This window comes from Amblyomma maculatum, chromosome 1 (genome assembly GCF_055883805.1).
Source record: "Amblyomma maculatum isolate TAMU_Amacu chromosome 1, ASM5588380v1, whole genome shotgun sequence".
Classification (NCBI taxonomy): Eukaryota; Metazoa; Arthropoda; class Arachnida; order Ixodida; family Ixodidae; genus Amblyomma; species Amblyomma maculatum.
Genome location: NC_139344.1, coordinates 406142944 through 406163439, shown reverse-complemented (window position 1 = coordinate 406163439; position 20496 = coordinate 406142944). Strand labels below are relative to the sequence as shown.

At 44.7% G+C, this 20496-nt stretch overlaps 1 protein-coding gene across 1 annotated transcript in view; it reads right to left on the bottom strand.

Moving 5' to 3' along the window:
* Positions 1–19954, bottom strand: part of LOC146208810 (protein 5NUC-like) — a 62539-nt gene extending 42585 nt beyond the window's left edge. The window contains exon 1 of the mRNA XM_084596125.1: positions 19732–19954. Coding sequence (XP_084452251.1) covers positions 19732–19923 — 192 coding nt within the window. The 5' untranslated portion in view covers positions 19924–19954. The remainder of the gene's footprint in view (positions 1–19731) is intronic.
* Positions 19955–20496: the final 542 nt, after the last annotated feature.

Below are 20496 nucleotides of genomic sequence, written 5' to 3'. Positions count from 1 at the left end.
CGACTGCCAAGCGAAGCCAAACAGTGTACGCGCATTTGCCGGCGGTGCAGCCGGATGTTATGCACAGCGCAGCTACACAACGCCAATGTTCATAGCTGTGTAAGCTGGCAAAGCGACACTGCGAGTTCGCACGAATTTGGACGTACGCGCCACAGCTGCAAAAAAAGCCGGTGGTAGCCTCTGGCGCTCTCTGCACGTGCGGTCACTGAACGCGCCGACCATGCCCCGGCAATAGGAGTTGGCCAATTTAAGAGCCCGGTTAACGGTGCGTATATGCGCAAAAAGGCAGAGAGGGGCACTTTGAATTCCCTCGCAGACTGGCCGCCCGAACTGCATTTCGCGGGAAAAAACCGAGTGTCCATTAACACTATCGTGTAACGCGCATCGCGTTGGAGGTTGTATACCTTACAGCGCTCTGCGATTACCCGCAGGTAACTCTCTGCCGCGATCCGCTTATCGCGATAACGCGACCTCCGCGACCTAATCTCGCAAGCTCGGCGTGTGGTGGCTCTTGAAGACGACTCTTCCATTATAGCGCTTGTTTCTCGTCTGTGAGCCCTTGGCAAGGACCCTGGCCTGCCGGAACATGAGGCCACGCAAGACAATAAAAACAAATCACTATTTGGGAACCCAAGAAATACATAGTTTCAGAAGCAAGATACATACTTAGACACGAGAACGGTGAAATTACAGAGTGAATTTCATTGACATATATCAAAGCCTAAGTGTCAAATATTCCGCAAACATTTCACTTTTATTTCACCTGTGACCTTTTAGAGAGGATTTATGTCCAGACTATTTTCTGTGAGCTGATTTCAAATAAGGAAGTAATAGCACACACTGTACTTTCCTCGCAGTCTGAATACTTTGTACCAGTCGACCTAAATCACATTGCTTGATATGCCAGAAGACTTCCCAAAATGATGCCACAAGAAATGGCGCGTCACGATGACAACAAGGCCGCGAGCGGAAGACGTGAACTGACAGGTGACAGTGAATATTGAGCAACACAGGCATTTTTTTTTCTTTCTGGGAGTGCTTAGCATAGCCCGCAGTACCTGCATGCTTCGGCACCATGCGAGCATGGCACTCCGGCCTGCAACAGCATCCTAACCAAGGCCGACCCATGTGCGTCTCACTAATGCTCTGACTAGTGGTAAACATCTGACCTCAACATCCAGTAAACATTGATGACCTAGCTAGACTTCATCAACTGAAACCGCACTTACCCCAGTCGAGGTTACCATTAATTTCCCCGCGCACTATGAGTTTCAAGTTTAGCGGTCCAACTCTAAGCAGAAAAAGTAAATAGTTAGCCTCCGGTCATGATTGTTCTCGCCAGAACGCAAGGCCAGTGCCCCAGAAATTCACTGGCCAAGTATCTGGCCTGTTAATTTATGAGACGAGAAAAGGAAAAAAAATTAAAGAGCACTGCACAATCTGCATTGGAATAAGGCGAAAGCAGCATGCTATGTTAGTTGCTTCTGGTTGCTTCCAGTTGCTTAATTCAATTCTTGTTTACCCATTTTAGTCTTCGGTACTTTCAAATTGCGCGCCAATACCTTCCTGTGCCCTTTTTTGGCTCTACTTCCAGTTGCCTGATGTCACCCTAACTGCACTGCCTTAATTCACCACTTTAGTCTTTGGTACTTTCAAATTGAGCGCCAATCCCTTCCTATGCCCTTTTTAATTATGGCCTAATTATTTTTTCATACACAACATTACGTCACCCTCTATCGATTGACACCACTCATTAACCTCTACGACTTCTCAATTACTCACAACTGCTGCGGACAACATTTACATTTTTTGCCTGTAATTAATTACCTAATTACCTCATTGGCCTAATTATTTTTTTTGCACCAACAATACGTCAGGATCTATCGATTGACACCATTCATTAACATCTACCACTAATCAATTACCCGCAAATGCTGCGGACACGATTGTGCGGACGCGGTCTGCGGAGAGAAATCTGTGAACATAGCGAAGTAACGCTTTCGGGTTAAAACCCTCCCATTTGCAAACAACTGTTTATCCAATCACGTTACAAGTAAACAGCACAGGAGCTATAAAAACCGATGCCGGCCATGTCAACAGTTTTAAAATGTTTCTATATCCAGGCTAAATGTAAGCAACACGTCGTTTAGCCAGGCTTCACAAGCGTAGATATTCTCCCGCTTTTGTGACATCAAAATCATCCATGATTTATACGGCACTCTTTTTTCTAGACCCGACTATGCCGCCAGCGCGTGCGTTGTACCCATGCGCTCGTATAGCTGCTTTTCTTGTAATCCGTTTACTTTAACCGGCGCCATACCGCTATAGTCAAACTTCCGGAAGGACCGCTCAACGCCGCTTGAGGTGTTGCGTGCTTCCGAACCGTAGAACGCGCATCCGGCTCGATAGAGCTACTCCCGACCGCTATGCGACTGATTGCGCAATCTAATAGTCAAGTTTATAAACGAGACATAATAACACAAATGCTAACCAAAAAAAGAAGTGCCTCGGTGTCGCAATGATGTTAGGGTGCAGGTGCAGTTCTCTTTTAGCAGTTCACGCTCGGAAGTATCCGCGGGGTGACCAGTGCAACGTGCTATACAATCGACTTCTTGAATAATGCCACTAATAACTCTATTTCTTGCTTTTTAACATCCGCTAGCATGCGTCCTTATCCCTTAACGCAACGAACAACTTTACACTCGCTGTTTGTTCATGCTCGTTGTCCCAAGAGTGGGTATTATCATTTTTCGTTGCTGCGCAAGATGCGCCGAGATGTATCGCGAAAGTTCCCAGCCACCCGCACCTGGTTCTACGATGTTCTACGTTGTGCTAGTCAGATTATGCGCCTTTATCTAGATGTTTCTGTGACGACTTTAAATTGAGCCCTGACAAGTGCACCATGTCATTCTTAGTCCGACGAACAGCGAGCATGTCTTCTGTTATCAGAGTTGCTTACCTCTTTTGTAGGTGTAGGTCAGCCCAATAAAGAGCTGATTCCAGTGCTATTACGCCTATGTTCTCTTTTATGCCTACTGCTATAGTCACTACCACGTGACAATATAACATGTTTGCTACTTGACTCCTCGAGTTTTCTTGGAGCCCAAAAATCAGAAGAGACGGCAACGACCAGAAGCAAGACCTAATCATCCTTCAGTAATAACTTTTTTTCATTTAGAATCATATTCTTCCTGTGACAATCACCGTTATATACAAACATACAAACGAGAAATACCGTTCAGTATATATACAATGGCATAAAGTAAAACTGCCGGACTGGTCGCCTTTCTGCAGGACGGATACCTCGCACTCTCTCGTAGTTGTGCTCATACGGCCCACGCCAGTGACAGTATGCTATACATGCTTGTACAGCATCCCACACTATACATGGCCCACATGAACCACGCTCTCACCGCACGGCAGGAAACCCGGGTGATCCAATACAGACTGACTTCGTTCCGGGCTAATATTAGTGCGATTCCGTTTCATTGGGCCAGACTGAGCATTGCGGCACGGAGGGAGGGACACAAGGTAAACCCAACACATCAGCCGCGCCCACCTCAGCCGCATCGTACCAGCTAAGCTAGCGTTGTTCTTGCTCCGAACTCTGGTGCATAGTGCCGAGTTTCATTTCTGCTATGACCTGGGATCGCGTGGGGGTTTCTCAGAAGGAATAAGAGAAAAGATAGCTGGGACACCCTAGTAAATAAAGTGCCGAACAAAATACCAAAATGCAGTTAATGTATACAGTCGAATATTACTTACAGTAACGGCAGGGAAAGGCTTAAGTATCCGTACACGTTAAGCACATATGTTCAACTGTGGAAAAAAAAAACTGTGGCTCTTAAGGTATGAGGCCACTTTTCGAAAAAAAAAAAGGTTTTGGAATTGAATAGAAAGAGCAAATTAGTGACCTATATTTAGCAGTGCCTTTTTGTATTCTAATCAGAGTCGTGAAATACACACAAAAAAAATATTTTTCTATTGTCGCAAAATCTGCTAATAATGCATCCCACGCTAGCAGCCATAACTCATATATACCTCACCCCAAAGAAAATTCCTCTTGCAGTTATGTACATAAAGCCAGCAGTTGTGCAATCAATTAAAATAATTACGATATCATCAATTATAGTTTTTTATTTGCGATATTACCAAGAACAAAGGTTTTAAGCAAGGAATGTTTTTAAAGCAAATGCAAGAATAACGAATCTTAAAACAATAATAATAACTATTTTATTTTCTGTAGTTGGTTCCACAGCCTGATATACCAAGAATAACTGTTCCAAGTTTCGTTATAAAAATCTAATTCAGAAAAAAAAAGTTACGAATGTTCGCACAAGCTGCAACGGCAGAAAAGTAAGTTTCGAGAAAAACAATAAAAACGATTTGATATAGCTACATATGTTTACGCAGCAGCATCCAGGAGGGTTAAAATGCACCACATTTGTAGCTCAGCTCCTCCTTAGTTTTCTGTTTAGTCCCTTTCGCTCATACGTCCGCACTTTTTTTTTTTTTTTCATTGCGTTTCTTGCGGCATCGGTAGACTGACGGGAAGATTTCGTGATGCGCTGTTGGTCACCTGTCAAGAAAGCTTTCATCGTCTCCTCTGAACTCTAAACTTCGCCATATTGATAAAGCGCGTTAACAACGAAGTGAAATCGCTGAACCACACGAGGCATCGAACAAGCAGTCTGCAGATTCTTCAATTTACGCGGGAACTCTCAAGGGTACACAACTCACGTGATCGAAACATCATGCATCTCTCTTGCGGGTGCTTTTGTTATTACATGAAAGCGAAAATGAACACACATGCTTAGAAAAAGTTATTATGATTGTAAACTGAACCTTATGATGCAAAAAAAGGTAAGATTGCCAAAGGATGCAAATATCTTTCGGTATTTTGCAACATAAACTGTGTTAGTTTTGGTTTAAGAAAATGCACAGGGAGTTACACATTTGTCTATATCTTCGAAACGGTTTTAACTAGAAGCATAATTTTTTTGCCAGTCATACACAAATAAATGTGTCATTTGATCAAGCAAAATTTAAAACATTCGTTTTTTGAATTAGTTTTCAAAGTGGCCTTATACCTATAAGGGCCGAAATGTCTGAATAGCGCCAATAGACGGGTCTAGAAAAAGGAGACAGACGCTTGCGCTGACTACAAACCAAATTGTTTATTGTGATAGGGAAGGCAGCAGTGTATCAGAAACACGGCGAGCACACGGCAGAAGTGAGCAGGGCAAAATAGAGCAAGAAAGAGTAGGCACAGCAGGTCAGGGCAGGGCAAGCCGGCGGGCGGACAGAAAGAAAGAAAATGAAAAAAGAAGCCAGCGGTGATATCCTACAGCGTATAAGTGTCTACATTTCACGAGGGTGAGCCAGTGGTGACGTGTGAACGTTGTGTTCACAATCCCTTAAACATTGCATAGTTGTGCACCATGGTTGGCCCAGTCAATATGGAAAGTCTGGATGTACCATTAAGGCACAAGAAAGCTTATCTCCCCTGTCCCCAGTCGGCAGGGAGTGGCGTACAAAATTTCTTTGCGTCTAGAAGAGGTGCAAGGTGTCTAATCGGGAAATCGGCAATGCACTGTAAAGTGTGTGACATTGACTTGTGGGACAGTGTGTGACTTGCGCACCACTTTATTCGGGTTCAGTTGTATTGGGCGCGAACGCCACCACTGGAGCGAACGGCACTAGTGCCGACCTAGGGGAGCAAGTTGGATCATGTGACTCCTCTTACTCCTGCTGGAGCAAACGATCGATTGAGTTTGCGCGTTTTAAAAGCTAATAGTCGCATTTATATTTGTAGTTTTGGTTGATAGCGAGTGCCAGCATTGCACGTTTTGATCTTTCATCGTTGCTGAGGGTGCTGAAGTTTATTTAAGATGTTGCTAGGTCTCTTTTTGCTGTACCCGGAGGTAAGCGACGGAACCCGGCGCTAGCTCTCATTGCTACCCGAAATATTAGCTCAAAGAATCTTCTTTACTTTGATTTGAATGGGCCAAGAAGCGTGTGGTCATTCTCATGTGTGAAGCAGACATTTCAGCGAGCAAGGGTTCGTCCATGGAGTTAGTGCTAAACAGTTCGGCGAGCGGCAGAAGGAATGGCGCGCGCGTTTGAATTTGTGCTTATCACATTGAAGCTAACGATGCTATTGCTATAAGGATGGAAAAGATGCTGGCTTTTCAGGGAGCAGTACCCTCCCAGAGAAAGGAAGGATCTGGCGAAAGTCAGAAAGTCTCAAATTCTACTGAATGAAGTTGACACGGAAGTTTCACTGAAGTGAATTAGAAGATTCTATCACCACGGGCAGCGGTTGCATGCTGAGTTGCCTCTGGCAGCGTCTCCAGTATAGTAGTAATTTCAGATGCCACAATACGTGAATAAACGAAAGATCTTTCGCTCTATTTATAGAGCATTACATGCATGATATGATGTGCTTAGGCATTCGTAAAAAAAAAACTACTTTGCGCGGGGAAAGCAAATATCAGCTCAAACCAAGAGCACCAATGACGGTAGTCAGTGAGCAAAAATTTACTGCGTACAGCGCACTTCTTCACACTTGGTATAAAAGTTAAACCACCTGCTCTGCTACGTTCAAGGGTGCAGGCGAACGGTGCCGCTTCCGCCGGCGCTATGCGAAGGCGCTCAAAATATGTCATGCTCCTGACAGTTCACTGCTCTTGCAAGGGAATCCCATCAGCTGTTTAGTGATCGCTTACATCTCGCTAGTTGTATGACAGCATCAGTATTTTTTTTTTCATAAAAGCAACAGCAATGCTGCAGCTGGTGCGCGTTGTTGTCGCAGCAGTTAAAGCTCGCCAAAGTCGATAACTCTGATTCGGTGAAGTGAGTGGGTCTGATACTTCCAACTGAGCTTATACAGGTCCGGACCGAGGTGTGTATTAAATAAATAAACGCAATACTAACGTGCAACTAAACTGTCGAGGAAAGCATCTAACAGCAGCCGTTCAACGCGCGTTATCCCACTTAGTTTGTCACGCGGGCGCTTCCGACAGGTGGCGCCACGGTATGTCCTCGCGCCCAATATTAACACCGCGACCAAAATGCAAGTCGCTGAAACGTCTTTTGAAGCCGCAGAGATAAAGAAGAGGTGGCAGGAATACGCAGAAGAACTGTACAAGAAGGACCGGAATGTGCAAACCCAACATAAGATGGTTGTGATCACTGATCTCGAGCTGGGCATCCTGAAGAGTGAAGTTGAACGGGCCTTAGCCAGCCTTGCTAAGAACAAAGCTAGCGGAATTGATGGCATTCCAGCTGAGTTGATTCAAAACCTCACCATGACGCTGTTAACATTCAGCATACATTATGTCAGAAGATTTGGACAACCCTGCAGTGGCCACAGGATTGGAGGAGGTCGGTTTACATCCCCATTCCAAAGAAAGACAGTGCCAAAGATTGTTCCAACTACCGCACGATTGCGCTTATTTCGCATGCTAGCAAGGTGATGCTGAAAATCCTCCAAGGTAGGCTGCAGCAGTATGTGGATCGGGAGCTTCCGGACGTGCAAGCTGGGTTTCGCAAGGGCAGAGGAACTAGAGACCAAGTTGCCAACCTTCGCTGGATCATGGAAAAAGCAAGAAAGTTCCAGAAACCCATCTACTTCTGCTTTATTGATTATGCGAAAGCGTTTGACTGCGTAGATCACAGCAGATTGTGGCAAGCTCTCCAAGAGATGGGAGTTCCAATTCACCTCATCTGTCTCCTCAGGAACCTGTATGAAGGGCAAGAGGCCACAGTCAGAACTGGGCATGTTCTTACTGATTGGTTTCCGATTGAGAAAGGAGTGAGGCAAGGCTGCATACTGTCGCCCTGCCTATTTAACCTATATGCAGAGTGCATCATGAGGAAGGCCGGTCTGGACGAGTCTTCAGCTGGAGAGAAGATTGCTGGAAAACGTATGAACAACCTTAGATATGCGGATGATACCACTTTAATGGCAGAAAGTGAAGCGGAACTCAAGAGACTTCTGATGCGCGTACAAGAAGAGAGTGAGAAGTTTGGGCTTAAACTGAACATTAAACAGACAAAGATCATGGCGTCTTGCCCTATCAAGTCCTGGAGCATCAAGGGACAAGAAGTGGAAGCTGTGACAGATTTTCTCTTCTTGGGCTCCAAGATTACCTCGGAAGGAGACTGCAGCCATGAAATTAGGAGACGCCTGCTTCTGGGAAAGAGAGCAATGGTTAGCCTTGACCGCCTAGTAAAGAGCAGAGACATTAGTCTGCCAACCAAGATCCGTATAACTCGTGCTATGGTCTTTCCAGTTGTGATGTATGGATGCGAGAGTTGGACTGTGAAAAAGGCTGGCCGCCGAAGAATTGACGCGTTTGAATTGTGGTGCTGGCGAAGACTCTTGAGAGTTCCTTGGACTGCCAGAAGATCAAATCAGTCAATATTGTCGACCATAAACCCTGACTGCTCATTGAAGGGTCAAATTCTAAAGTTAAAGCTCAGCTACTTTGGTCATCTGATGAGAAGAGAGGAGTCGCTGGAGAAAGATTTGATTTTGGGAAAGGTTGAGGGTCGCCGGAGAAGGGGTAGGCAGCGAACACGATGATTAGATGGCATCCTCGAGGCACTGCAGATGAAGTTATGTTATGTTAGGAAGATAGTGAGAGACCGGAAAGCGTGGCGTGACATGGTCCATAGGGTCACGAAGAGTCGGACACGACTGAACGACTGAACTGAACTGAACTGAACTGAAGCGTCTTTTATTGTGTGACCGGGAGTTCGGCGTGTCAGCGGTCCATCAATTGCAATATCAATAATCTTGAATTTTTAGCGTGCGTGCCTTCTGCTGGTACAGGGCATGTGTACTGATGACGTTTCAATCTTTTTGCCTTCTTTAATCCTGACCACTCAATTAGATGTCACTTGAAAGGCATGCAAGCATAGGGCTAGCCAGTTCGCATGTCAAAGGTGCGCTGCCGCGGATGCGTGGAGAGGCTGCAAGTTCGGTAGAGTCTGGCAGACTGACCGCGCGGTATATATAGGTCGTGGATCCATCGAGGCGAGAGTCGGCGGCGGCAAAATCAAGATGTGGCCAGGATCTGCCGCACTGCTGGCAAACCAGAGGTGGGCGAACACAAACCCAGGTCCGGTAGACATCAACGGTGTCCAGAGCTGTAGGAAATAAAGTCGCGCGTCATTCTCGTAGGCAGCCGTTGGTGGCTCAATGGAGTGCACACGTGTGTCGTGGTGCCAGCGTGGAGTGTGGCGGGTTTGGGTTATTCTGGGGCAACCGACATTTCTCACAGCCCATTCCGTTGACACGTATACACTAGAACTGAGCGAATGTGTACAGAGATGGCAGATATCAGTGCACGGCAAATGAAAGATTGCCAGCAGGGTAACTCACCGAGGATAATCTGGCAGATATAGTAGCCGCAAGAGCGCTGGAGGAAGCATGGGTCTATTTGTTGCCACCGAATCACTAGCCAAGCCACCAAACTTCTTCAAATTATGAATCGTGGTGCGGTGCTCTATCACAGTTGAGACCAATGTCAGGCTGTCTTTGCCTATTATATAGGTGGGGGATACGTCTGGCGAAACCTTTCAGCGAGTGGCCCAGTCTGTCTTCGTGAAAACACAACTTTACAACCCAGGACCGCCTCGGTGTACTCCCTTACAAAAAAGCTTAATGAGTTTCTGATTAAATGTTCATTACATTCCTCATCATGCACATTAACATTTCTATACATTTTCTTGATGCATTTTTCATGAGTTTCGCAAGAAAGTTGGCCACCGTGTTTCTGGTTGGTACCTAATGTGTGCATTTCTTGTGTGTTGTTCATGAGTGTTGACCAATGAGCACCTGATGGCTTTCACTTTTGGATAAAAAGTAAAAGCTAAAACGTAGCGAAGCACCTCAACTACATTAAAAAAAGCTAAAAAATAAAAAAAAATAAAACTAAGCGAAAAAAAACTGCACCTCTGGCGCGATTCGAACTCGGTACCTCTTACTCCGTAGCTGTCCACGCTAACCACTCGGCCACTCGGGGAACTGGCAACGTTGGTAACGTATTTGCTTCTTATGTCTGGACTGCATTCATAAGATTGGGACATACTGTTTCGAAGCATGTTTCGAAGTGTACAGGCCATTGCGGCTGCTCTCACAATTACAACTTCTTGACCATTAGAACTTGCATATAATATTCTAGATACCTATGCGCACTATTTTGTCCACTGCAGTCATTTTAACATGTCGAGTTTGGCATCGCTGGCAAATTTATCAGCGCTGGCTCTTCGGTGGTTGCTACCTTGGGCGTAATTTTCGCTGAACACGGAGCTGTAGCACGAACCTTTAAGGAAAAAAAGTGCGACCAAGCTTCAATACCGGCAAGCGCAGCAGCGCCAACACTATTTTACTGGTAACTAAATCTTATTTGTATCTAAACATTTCGGGAAGCGATGCGATGACTGAGGGCTCGGCTAATCTATACGCAGAGCAAGAAGGAGCTCGAAAGCTTAAGAAACACGCAAAATATCATGCATTATAAAGAAGGCATTGCTTCTCGTGCCCTGGTCGCGCGCATGCTCCGAGGACGGTCCAGTTCCGAGTCAACGCACGGCTCGGGTTACGTCCGCGCGTCGTCGTCGGCGCAGGCCGGGGTACCCCTGCTGGTCTCTCCAAAACGGCCTGCTCGCAGGTGCAAGGAGGCATTGGAAATGGAGCGGCCTTGCGTCCGTTAGCTTGGAGGCGGTGTGGCAGTGCGTCGGTTCGCGTACACAACAATATCCTTGCCCGTAACACCCTCAAGCATATTGTCCAACCACAGCACCCATTCGCTTGGCAAGAAGTGATTTGCAATGGCACAAACACCCAAGACGCAGGGTGTAAGCGTGTTTTGAATGAAACAAATGTCCAAAAAGTTGTTTTTGTTTTTACAGTGCATGCTAAACAGAAATGAAAACATAGTAAAGAATATACATTCGCTTAGTGATGTATAATTTCCCTCATTTGAGAAAGTCAATGTATTTCCACATTAGCTCCTATACAAAAATACTGCTTTGTTTTCCAAGTACAAAACTTCTTGCGTAATCTCAAATGAAAGTCTGTTGCGGATCTCATGTTAAAACACATAAAAATTGTTTCTTAGGCAGCATCCTACATATGCTAATCAGAAATGAAAACATAGGGCTCTGAAAGTGTGCAGTTTACAAAGAAATAATATATATTCACTTAGTGATGTATACATTTCCTCATTTGATAAAGTCAATGTATTTCCACATTAGATCCTACCCAAAAATACTGTTGCGTTTTCCAAGCACAAAACTTGATGTGTGATCTCAAAGGAAAGTCTGCTGCGGATATGATGTTAAAACACATCTAATCTTGAATCTCCTTTGAGTGGTTGATGACTCATCAAAATCACATTACGTGGGTAACAGAAATTCAATATCCATTTTTGTAAGGGCTGGCTTCACGACTCCCCAGGGAGCTGTGCCCGATGAGCCCCTATCTTTTCGGCTTCTTTGCAGTAATCCCCGAAGTATTTGCTCAGTTCCTCTACAGCGCGCAGCCAAGACGCGAATGCCTATTCTTGATTCTTGGCACAGGTAAGCGTCATGTCTGTAAGCGCACGCGCCGCTTTGGGTGTCACCACCCACTTGTTAGAGCAGTTGGCATGCCAGTAGTGGGTCGGCCCTTCTCACGCGTCCTCACCGGCTGTGCCCGCGAAATAGAAACATTTTGAGCTCTATAGGTTTCATGAAATCTGGCGACTGAACGTTTTTATGAGAATATGCCTTTTCTGTCGTAATGCCCCAGAACAGTCTAGAGATGTGCTGATGTCGGAGCTCTTTTCGCGTTGCGCATAATCATTTATTCTTCTTGGAAGAATTCAAACTTAGCAGCTATAGTCCCAGTGCTACCCTGTTCGTGCTTTCTAATTCTATATGCTCTTTGTATTGTAGCCGAATTGCTGCTGAGCTCAGTTCTAAGCGTTTTCTGAATACGATTCTAAGACTGAGACCATGATTAGCGATCACTATCATCTTTTATTGCCACGAAAGATAAAGTTGCAACGCCTAGCTCGGTTTACAAGGTCATCGACTATAGAAAGGAGATACTGCAAGACACTTTCCTGTTCCCCATGGCACTTAGTGTAGCTTTAAATCAGCATCTAACCGTGTGAGTGCTGATAACCGTGTTTCCAAGGGAGAAATACGATCTGATAAATCCTCGAGAACATGCACTCGTTTGCTCAATCAGGTTCGTTTCAATGTTTTCAAGTTTAGGCTTGACAGCCTCTCGTCACTCCAAAATCATCTACAGGGTGCGTTATCGGGTGCGGGCTTTTACCCGATGTCTCCGCACATAATAAGTAATAAGAAATGGAATGAAAAACGGCTGTACTTTTGGCCTTGGATTGTACTTCTGGATTGTACTTCTGGCCTTTCTAGTAATGTTATTTGTCATCTCCGCCCCCCCCCCCCCCCCTTCTCCTGCAATAATGCCTTCGGGAGGTGCAGGACTCTGTAATAAATAAACAATAAATAAATAAATAACTAAGCGAATGGCACTCCTGCACTGAGTGTGCCCTGACACAGTTGTACCGTGCCAATAATCATTCAAACAAGAATTTTGTATTTGAAACAAAAATGTTAGAAACGATTGCGTGTTTACTGTTAAAGCGAAGCCTAAGCGTTCTCCTAATTCTTATATCCTGATGACTGATCTTTGGTGAAAAATCTCTCAAGTCAAATCCAGCCCAAATATATGCAAACACCTCATTATCTTTTGTTCTAAAATTAGATTTAGTGATAAGGACAGATTACAAGCTGTTGTTGTAGAATATATTACTCAATCGGGGTTTCAATCGTTCTCATCCCACTAAAGAAATCCTGAAAAGATAAATGTAGTAAAATTTCAATGCAAGAAATCAATAGAGGTGATTTTTTTAATACCCCTGTCAAATTTAGAAGTTCTGCATGGACTATATATTTAAAACAAAAAAAAAACATTTTTGAAGTGCACCTGGCGGCCGCTCAACCTCGACCCTTCTCTCGTTGACGTCAACTGTGTTGTCTAGGTACGCCCATTTCTATTGGACTCTCCCCAGTGAAAGGGGTGGGACAGGGGGCGATGGGGCGCTGTCACGATTATTTGTTTTATGTTTTCTTCCACGCCACCGCGCTTCAAAATGATAGAGGAGAGGAGGATAGCCATTTTCGATCGCTAATATATGCAGTATTAGGGAAGCTAGCTAAAAATCATTTCGTTGCGAAGAGGACTAATGGAAAACTTTTACCTAGTGCGCGTTTTCTAGTTTCAGTACATAATTTCTCATGATCCTCTTTTATTTTAATCAGCAATTTTTTTTTTTTTTTTCAGTTCATAAAACCATTTCTTTTTCTTCTTTCACATCTCCCGTATGGCATCCATTAGGTTTACGAGCTAGCCTGCAGCGGGCGGGCCACACGGTTCGCTAATGTTACGTTCGTTGCTTCGCACAAGCGCATCTTGCTACGTCCCTCCTCTCTCAGGACCTCATCGCCGCAATCGTAAACACTTCAAGCAACTGTGTGCACTTCGACGACGGCGGGGAGCATAAGCCTTGTAGAGACTTCTCTCAGAGTGCAACTGATATACACGCAATTCCCTACTTTACGAGACAAATTAGTATATAATGTTTTGTAGAAGTGGTGTTAGAAATAAAATGCAGCCTATTTTTTCCCCTAACCGTGTTTATTAAATATTTAACAAACTGGCACGAATTACAGCTGTCTGCAACTCCGGCGTATTGCAGCCTCTTTAGATTTTGCTTAAAATTTCAAGGTGCATTTTCCTTGATGTATTGTTTTTTTTTTCTTTACCAAATTTCGCAGCGTTTCGATGTATTGTTACAGCGCGATTAAAATTTAAATTTCGCTTTCCGCTCCCGCATTTGTAAGATGTCTGCTGGAAACCACGAGTGCATGACGTCATTGAATGCGCCCCCCCCCCCCCCCAGGGCCTTCTATATTCGCTCCACGCTGAATGCGAAACTAAGTATTTAGCTTTCTTTGGGTCCTTTCGTACTAACAGTGAGATTGGCTATCAGGTAGTCAGTTTACCTAATCAATATGTTTTGTGGCCACATCAGTGGCGTCCTAGGTTCGCATCTTGTGACACTGTAGATTACTCAAAACCTCCTTTCGGCTTCGATTGCTTCAGCTATGTTTTTTCCGCTATTAACCAGTTTCTAGACGGTATTTTTAAAATCAGACTTTGTACCAAGGAGGACGGACCCTAAGGAACTTTATGTAATTATGAATTCCAAATGTCTAAAAGACTTTTTGGAGTTACCCTTTAAAGGTAGAGAAGCTAGGTGAAAACAAAGCCTAATTATCCTCCTTTCGGCACGTGACGCTGAGGATTAAAATATTTTATTTACTCCGCACTTTGGCTTCGCTGTTGTTGACCGTACCCGTCAAAATAACAGTTTTACCTTGTTATTTTGCTCCTGTCATTATGCCTTCTTACCTCTTTGTGTGTTCAATGTTTTGATGCCGTTAGTTCTTGACATTTAGAGACGATCGAGTTGTTAGCCTCGGCTTGCTCTGAGTCGGCATATGCTGCAATGCACGTGGCCGCTGTGGATCTTCTTTACCGAGAGCGCGTCAGACGCAGTTCTTAAAGTGGCTGCATCGGTCAAAGGTATCTAGTGATCCGTGCACAGGTGCATAGGCAAAAATAAGAAGGAGAAAGAGAGAGCGACTCGTGGCTTGCTTTGTACATCGCTTTAATATATTTTTTAAGGGTAGTTTCTTGCTCAATTTATGACATACATCTAAAAGACACGATCTCCACGCTCTGCCAGTGTACTCGACGGTATGTGGTGTTAAGCAGCTCGCACGAAGTGTCGGCATTTGTAATGTACCTCATACATTTACCGAAGTCACTACCCTCTGGATAACAAGGGCAAAGATAGCATTTCTGAGCAATTCTAAAGTAGCGGTGCTGTTCTGTAAAAATAAATAAATCGAAATAAAATATTTGCAGATATATGTACATTAAAAAGACAGTGGAGGAGCAGAGCGAATTCAAATTATAATTTAATGATAAAGTCAGGCAAGTGACAAAAATATAAACAATACGTTTGCTCTGCAATTGAACAAAGCGAGAATCGGCAACAATATAATAAGAAAAACAAATTTGAGCTGTGGGACAGACGACCAGTAGAGACTCCAAGATGTTTAATAATACTGTGTAATAATAATATTCTAAGTCTACGCCATGATACTGCGGACTGACTAGAACGGCGACAGTTGGCCTGTGCGCAGAATACACCAATTCTAGCTTTTTGTTTTTTTTTTCTGTAGGGCGCCCAACTTCTTATTTTTCTACGTCCCAGTTTTTAAAACCATGTTAACGATTCTTGCTAAAGCTCAGTCGAATTTTTGAATAGTTAAAGAACACCTGTTCGTAACCACCACTGAGAGGAAGAATAAAAAATGTTTGCCTGACTTGAATACATGCAGAGCGCAAGGCGGTTTCAGACCCAAGGCCCGAGACTCCCTTATCTTTGAACAAGGGTTAAAAGTTCCATTCAGCGGAAAGCCCTGTACTGTGACGACAAAGTCAGGATAGGTCGAGAAGGTGTTACCATCAGAGGCAAGCATTTTTTATTAAATGAATGTTTAGTCGACGAACTGCAGTCATCAAAAGCCCGCGATCAACTCATCGTTTCTTCTCATCTTGTACGGCCGCCGTAGCGATCAACTCTGCTGCTACGAAGAAAGCTGTGAGAATTCCTTTTTGCCACAGACTGTCGGTTAATTTAATATTGTTTTCGCCTTTGTTTTAACCTTTATCTGGCTTAGTATTTTACGCTATTTTGTGTGTAACTCTTGCCCGTACTTATTATGTCTGGAATATTTTATTTGTTATCTTTATAGTCTCCTTCATAGTTTAAGACTATCTTTATAGTCTCTTTTATAGGCTAACAAAGAGGGTTCTACTTAGGTTGAGGACAACGCAGTGGGCTATGGAACGAAAAATGCTAAAGGTAACATTAGAGATAAGAAACGGGGAGAGTGGGTCAGAGAAATAACTCAAGTTACTGACATTCTAGTGGAAATCAAGAAGAACAATTGGGCATGGGCAGGACATGTATTGCGAAGAGATGATAATCGAAGGTCTCTGAGTAACCAATCGGATTCTAAGGGAAGGAAAGCCTAGCAGGGGGCGGCAGAAAGTTAGGTTGGCAGATGAGGTTAAGAAGTTCGCAGGTGTCAAGTGGATGTAGCTAGCACAGGATCGGGTTAACTGGAGGAATGTGGGAGAGGCATTCGCCCTACAGTGGGTATAGTCAGGGTGATGAAGACCAAGATGATGATGATGATAGTTTTCTTTTATTGCAGTATTTGTTCATTGTCGGTTCTTCCTCTTGTCAATCACCAAGTAGTCTTTTTATCAGTGTCGTGTCGTTTTCTTGTTCTTTTTTTGTTCGATTATTATGCAGTGTAATTTGGACAACTAGATAAAAATATCCCATTGTTTGTAAAATAAAAAGTAACTTTCTTTACTTATTCCTCAAACACTCCTCAATCACATACCGACACACGTACTTCACGGGTTGACCGGCCTAACCTTTAGCTGTGTTCTCAAACCTCATAGAGCAACGACGGGTAACCGTAAAGGGGATCCCACGCCTCTCTTGACTGTAAAGGCGGGAGTTTGTGAGACGCATTGACTTACTTCCCCCAATTCAACTTGTCATTTTGATCTGCACAAGCGCAAGCGGCGATTTGTAATATATATGATTGGCTCATACAGCTGTGCCTTCATTTTTTTCAGTCATGTTGCTGGCAGTTCACGGTCAGCAGTTCGATTTACCACGCAAATCTTTTTCAGTGCATCATTTCAGATACGTTTTCAAAAAAGAATTCTCTATTACAAAGCCACTATAGCGCTGGCTGCGCGATTTGATTGAAGGCGATGGTTTGTGCGGCGCTGTATACACTTCAGGTGGAGTCATTCACAGAAGAAGCTACCTGGATGTCAGTAGATACATATGCGTTCACCCTTGTCTTTATTAGAGAGACGAGAGGAAAGGAGGCTGCATGACAACCATTAACTAACAAGTAATGCTTTATAAAGAAACTCTTGGCATAGATACTACATATACTTTACATGAAAGACGACACGACGTACAATAAAGATTCGCTTAGTTCCCAGCCGCGCAAGAGCCTCATGAGCCATAATAGTCGGTAGCGTGTCTCGCACGGAAACTGTAGGTCATGGGTTGAAATCCTGCCTATTATCTAACATTTTCTTTGGGCAAATTAAGTACTTCATAACGTCAATCATTTGACAAGTTCGGTGGCTTTCAATTCGCATTACCTTTCATGTTTCAATCACTTTCGACCACTGACACTGCGTTAGCGTGAAGGTTCTCGGTTGTTTGAAATTCTCACATGATGTCTGCCCTTGTAAGATCCCGACGCCAAAACCCAATCACGATTTTACGCTCACGTCCAAACGCCGGCGACTCCGGCTTTTCTGCGACACGAGCTCATTGACGTTATCGCTTAAAAAAAAAACATAAAAGTACAACAGAGGCGCATGCGGTGCTCAAACTTTATTAAAAACTCGTGCTCCTTGTCAGATAGACAAATACGCAACGCAGCTGTGCGGCTCTTTGAGATCAAAAACTGCTTCAAATATTTTCCGCGCTAATAACTGAGCGGAATTTCTCTTTTTGTCCTTCATTACCTACAACCTTGACAGCGCGTCAGGAGATAATAGTGGTAGTTATTATTTGCCAAAATGTGTTACGCTTTTTCTTATGCTTTTTACACGGCAGGTTTTTTTAGTAAAGGCTTAGATGATGGTCGTCCTGCGGCCCCCTTCCGGCCTGTCATTTTCTGTTCGCTGTGTTAACACGGGAGCACTAACGAGTAAATCGTTCAGCGGAAAGGCCGGCGTTCTGTACACGGCGGCTGTCGGCGTAGCGGTGTCTAGAGAATCCGTATTGGTTGATCGGCGCACTCGAAAATGATGAAATGCATTTCATAAATAGGTACTAAATGGTCGCAAGGTAACCCAAACGTCATTAACACATTTAGTGCATAAAGTAGATGGACTGCGCTGAAAAGCAGACTTAGGTATGTAGTCGGGACTCCGAGTCCAATGTCACGAGTTGTGATTCAAGTGCTCTGTCATTAGTCCATGCAATTGCGTTTGTAGGGCTTAATTAAAGCGACGACCTAATTACATTCACATGGCCTTTGAAGTGATGATTGTGAAAAAGGAAAAGTGGCCGTGTCTGCGTCGGCAAGAACAACCCCTAAGGAGGCACATTACCGCTGCTGTTTACAACATAATATTCCGAGCTTGATCGTCTCCAAAGGTCGGCGACTGGGTGGGTTGGTACTGGTTCTGACCTCGACGGGTGCTCATCTCTTTTCTGTGTTGTGTCTTTTGGATGGTTTGAAAATGAACCGCCATCAAAATATCTTCCAGCAGGAACCTTGATCAACCCGCCCAACTCAACTCCTTGTGTCTCATCATGAGTTTATACATTTAGTCAATCAATAAGCCAATTGCATAATCCGCAACAAACACCCACTAGCAATCATTCCCCCCCGCGCACAATTAGTAACACTAGAAAGCTATAGGCACCTGAAATGAATTATCCCACTGACACGCAAAGCTTATGGCCAACACGTTTTATAGTTCAACAGTTTAAAATAAGAAAACTACATTCTGCTTGAACGCACAACATTCCCCAACTTGAAATGCTCTGTGATTGGTTTGCTTTCTTGATCAGAGCTACACCACGAATAACTTTCTACGTTCTTTTCGTGGTAGAATAGAATATTATGTGGTGACGAATCCGTGTGAAAATGGGCTTCGTATAGCTTCGACTTATGAACACCGTTTATTTTTTGTAGAAACCTTTGTACCAAATAAAAGTCCGTTCGTTCATACACGCAGCAGTGGCTCAGTCCATGGATTCAGTACATGTTAAAGAAACGCAGGCGATCGAAACTTTTCTCGATCACTTCACTGCAGCATCTCTATCTCTCTTGCTTCTTTCCCTCTCACCTACCTTCATTTCATTACGACGCTCTTTGGGTGTCCATCGAGAAGATGGACGATTACCGCTTCTTTTTCTTATAAATCAAGTGACAACACATTCGCCCCACCTATAATTCGTTCATCTTGCCATTAGCACCAGCACTGTGAGCCAGCCAGAACGCAATCAACAAAACTCAGCGGCGAGGATGATGTAGAAACAACAGCTCATTGTCATAAGATTTCAGAGCCCGCCCACAGCCGCTGGCACGCCCATCGCCCTCCCGCCAGCAGTGGCCGCCTCCCGCTAAATATTTCAGCAACAAGCAACTGGGCAGCTTGAAACTGCGAGAAAGCGCCTCCAAAAGGCTCTCCCCTTTCTGCAAAGGCGGTGTTTACCTCCCTTTCAGTCTTATCATAAATAAAAATGCGTTCTCCCACAGCGAAGTCTATCGGGGCCAACGGAGGGACGACACTGGCAAATTTCAGTGCCTGCGTTATTCCAACGCTTAACCACAAACCCCTATTTGCTATTTTCGAAGCCCAAGTTGGGACGTTCAGACCGACGCCTGCAGTAAGAAATCTCCAGTTTGGAGTGCTCCCTGGAAAGCCTCGTTCAGTTTGTGCCGATTGTTATTGAACCAGGTCACCGACGCACAGCCGCGGTAACAGGTGCGCTGCAGTCAACTCACCAGCGTCTTCTGCCTGGCGATGCCACCGACGCACTGGTGCTCTCGGGCGGCCTGTTCGGTGCACCGCGTGCCGGCTGGCGTCACCTGCTCGAAGCGTCCGTGGACATCGTTGGTATGCAGAACGGTGGCCGTGAACTGCGCAACCGCCGACGGCAGAAGCACAAGCGGGAGGAGAGCGAGCAGGCTCCGCATGCTGCTCGCGGCAGAGTAACGGGTGCGGGAATGCCGCGCTGTAATCGCGGCGGAGGAGCCGAGGAGGAGGCGGCGGAAGGTCGCGTCAGCAGCCACGCCGCCACAGCGGAGCGTGCGTACGGGCCAGGGCACGCCGCTTATTCCGAAGGCCCACGGCAACGCGCCATGAACGTCGTCGTGTCTTACGGAGGGGGCTTTCCCTCCACACCACTTTCGCGAAGGTAAAATCGGCAAAGCCCGCCCTGTGTTTTGCAGAAATGCGGCTCGGGGTGCGATGACGAGGAGCGGTAGTTTAAGCCACAAGGCCTACTCGCGTTAACCTTCCTTGAAACTCTATTTCAGATTGTGCTTAGGAAAAGTTTTATTAGACCTTCACATGGAGCGACGACAAATGACCAAAACAGCAAATGTACAAAGAACAAAGGAATGTGCACATAACATACATCCTAACGAATAAATAGATCACAAATCAGTATTTACATAAAAAAAAATTGGCTGTTCGTGCTGATGATACATACCATCTTAAATGGCAAAGTAACAGCCGCGGTCCCCTTCTAGGCGGAAGCCTTACCT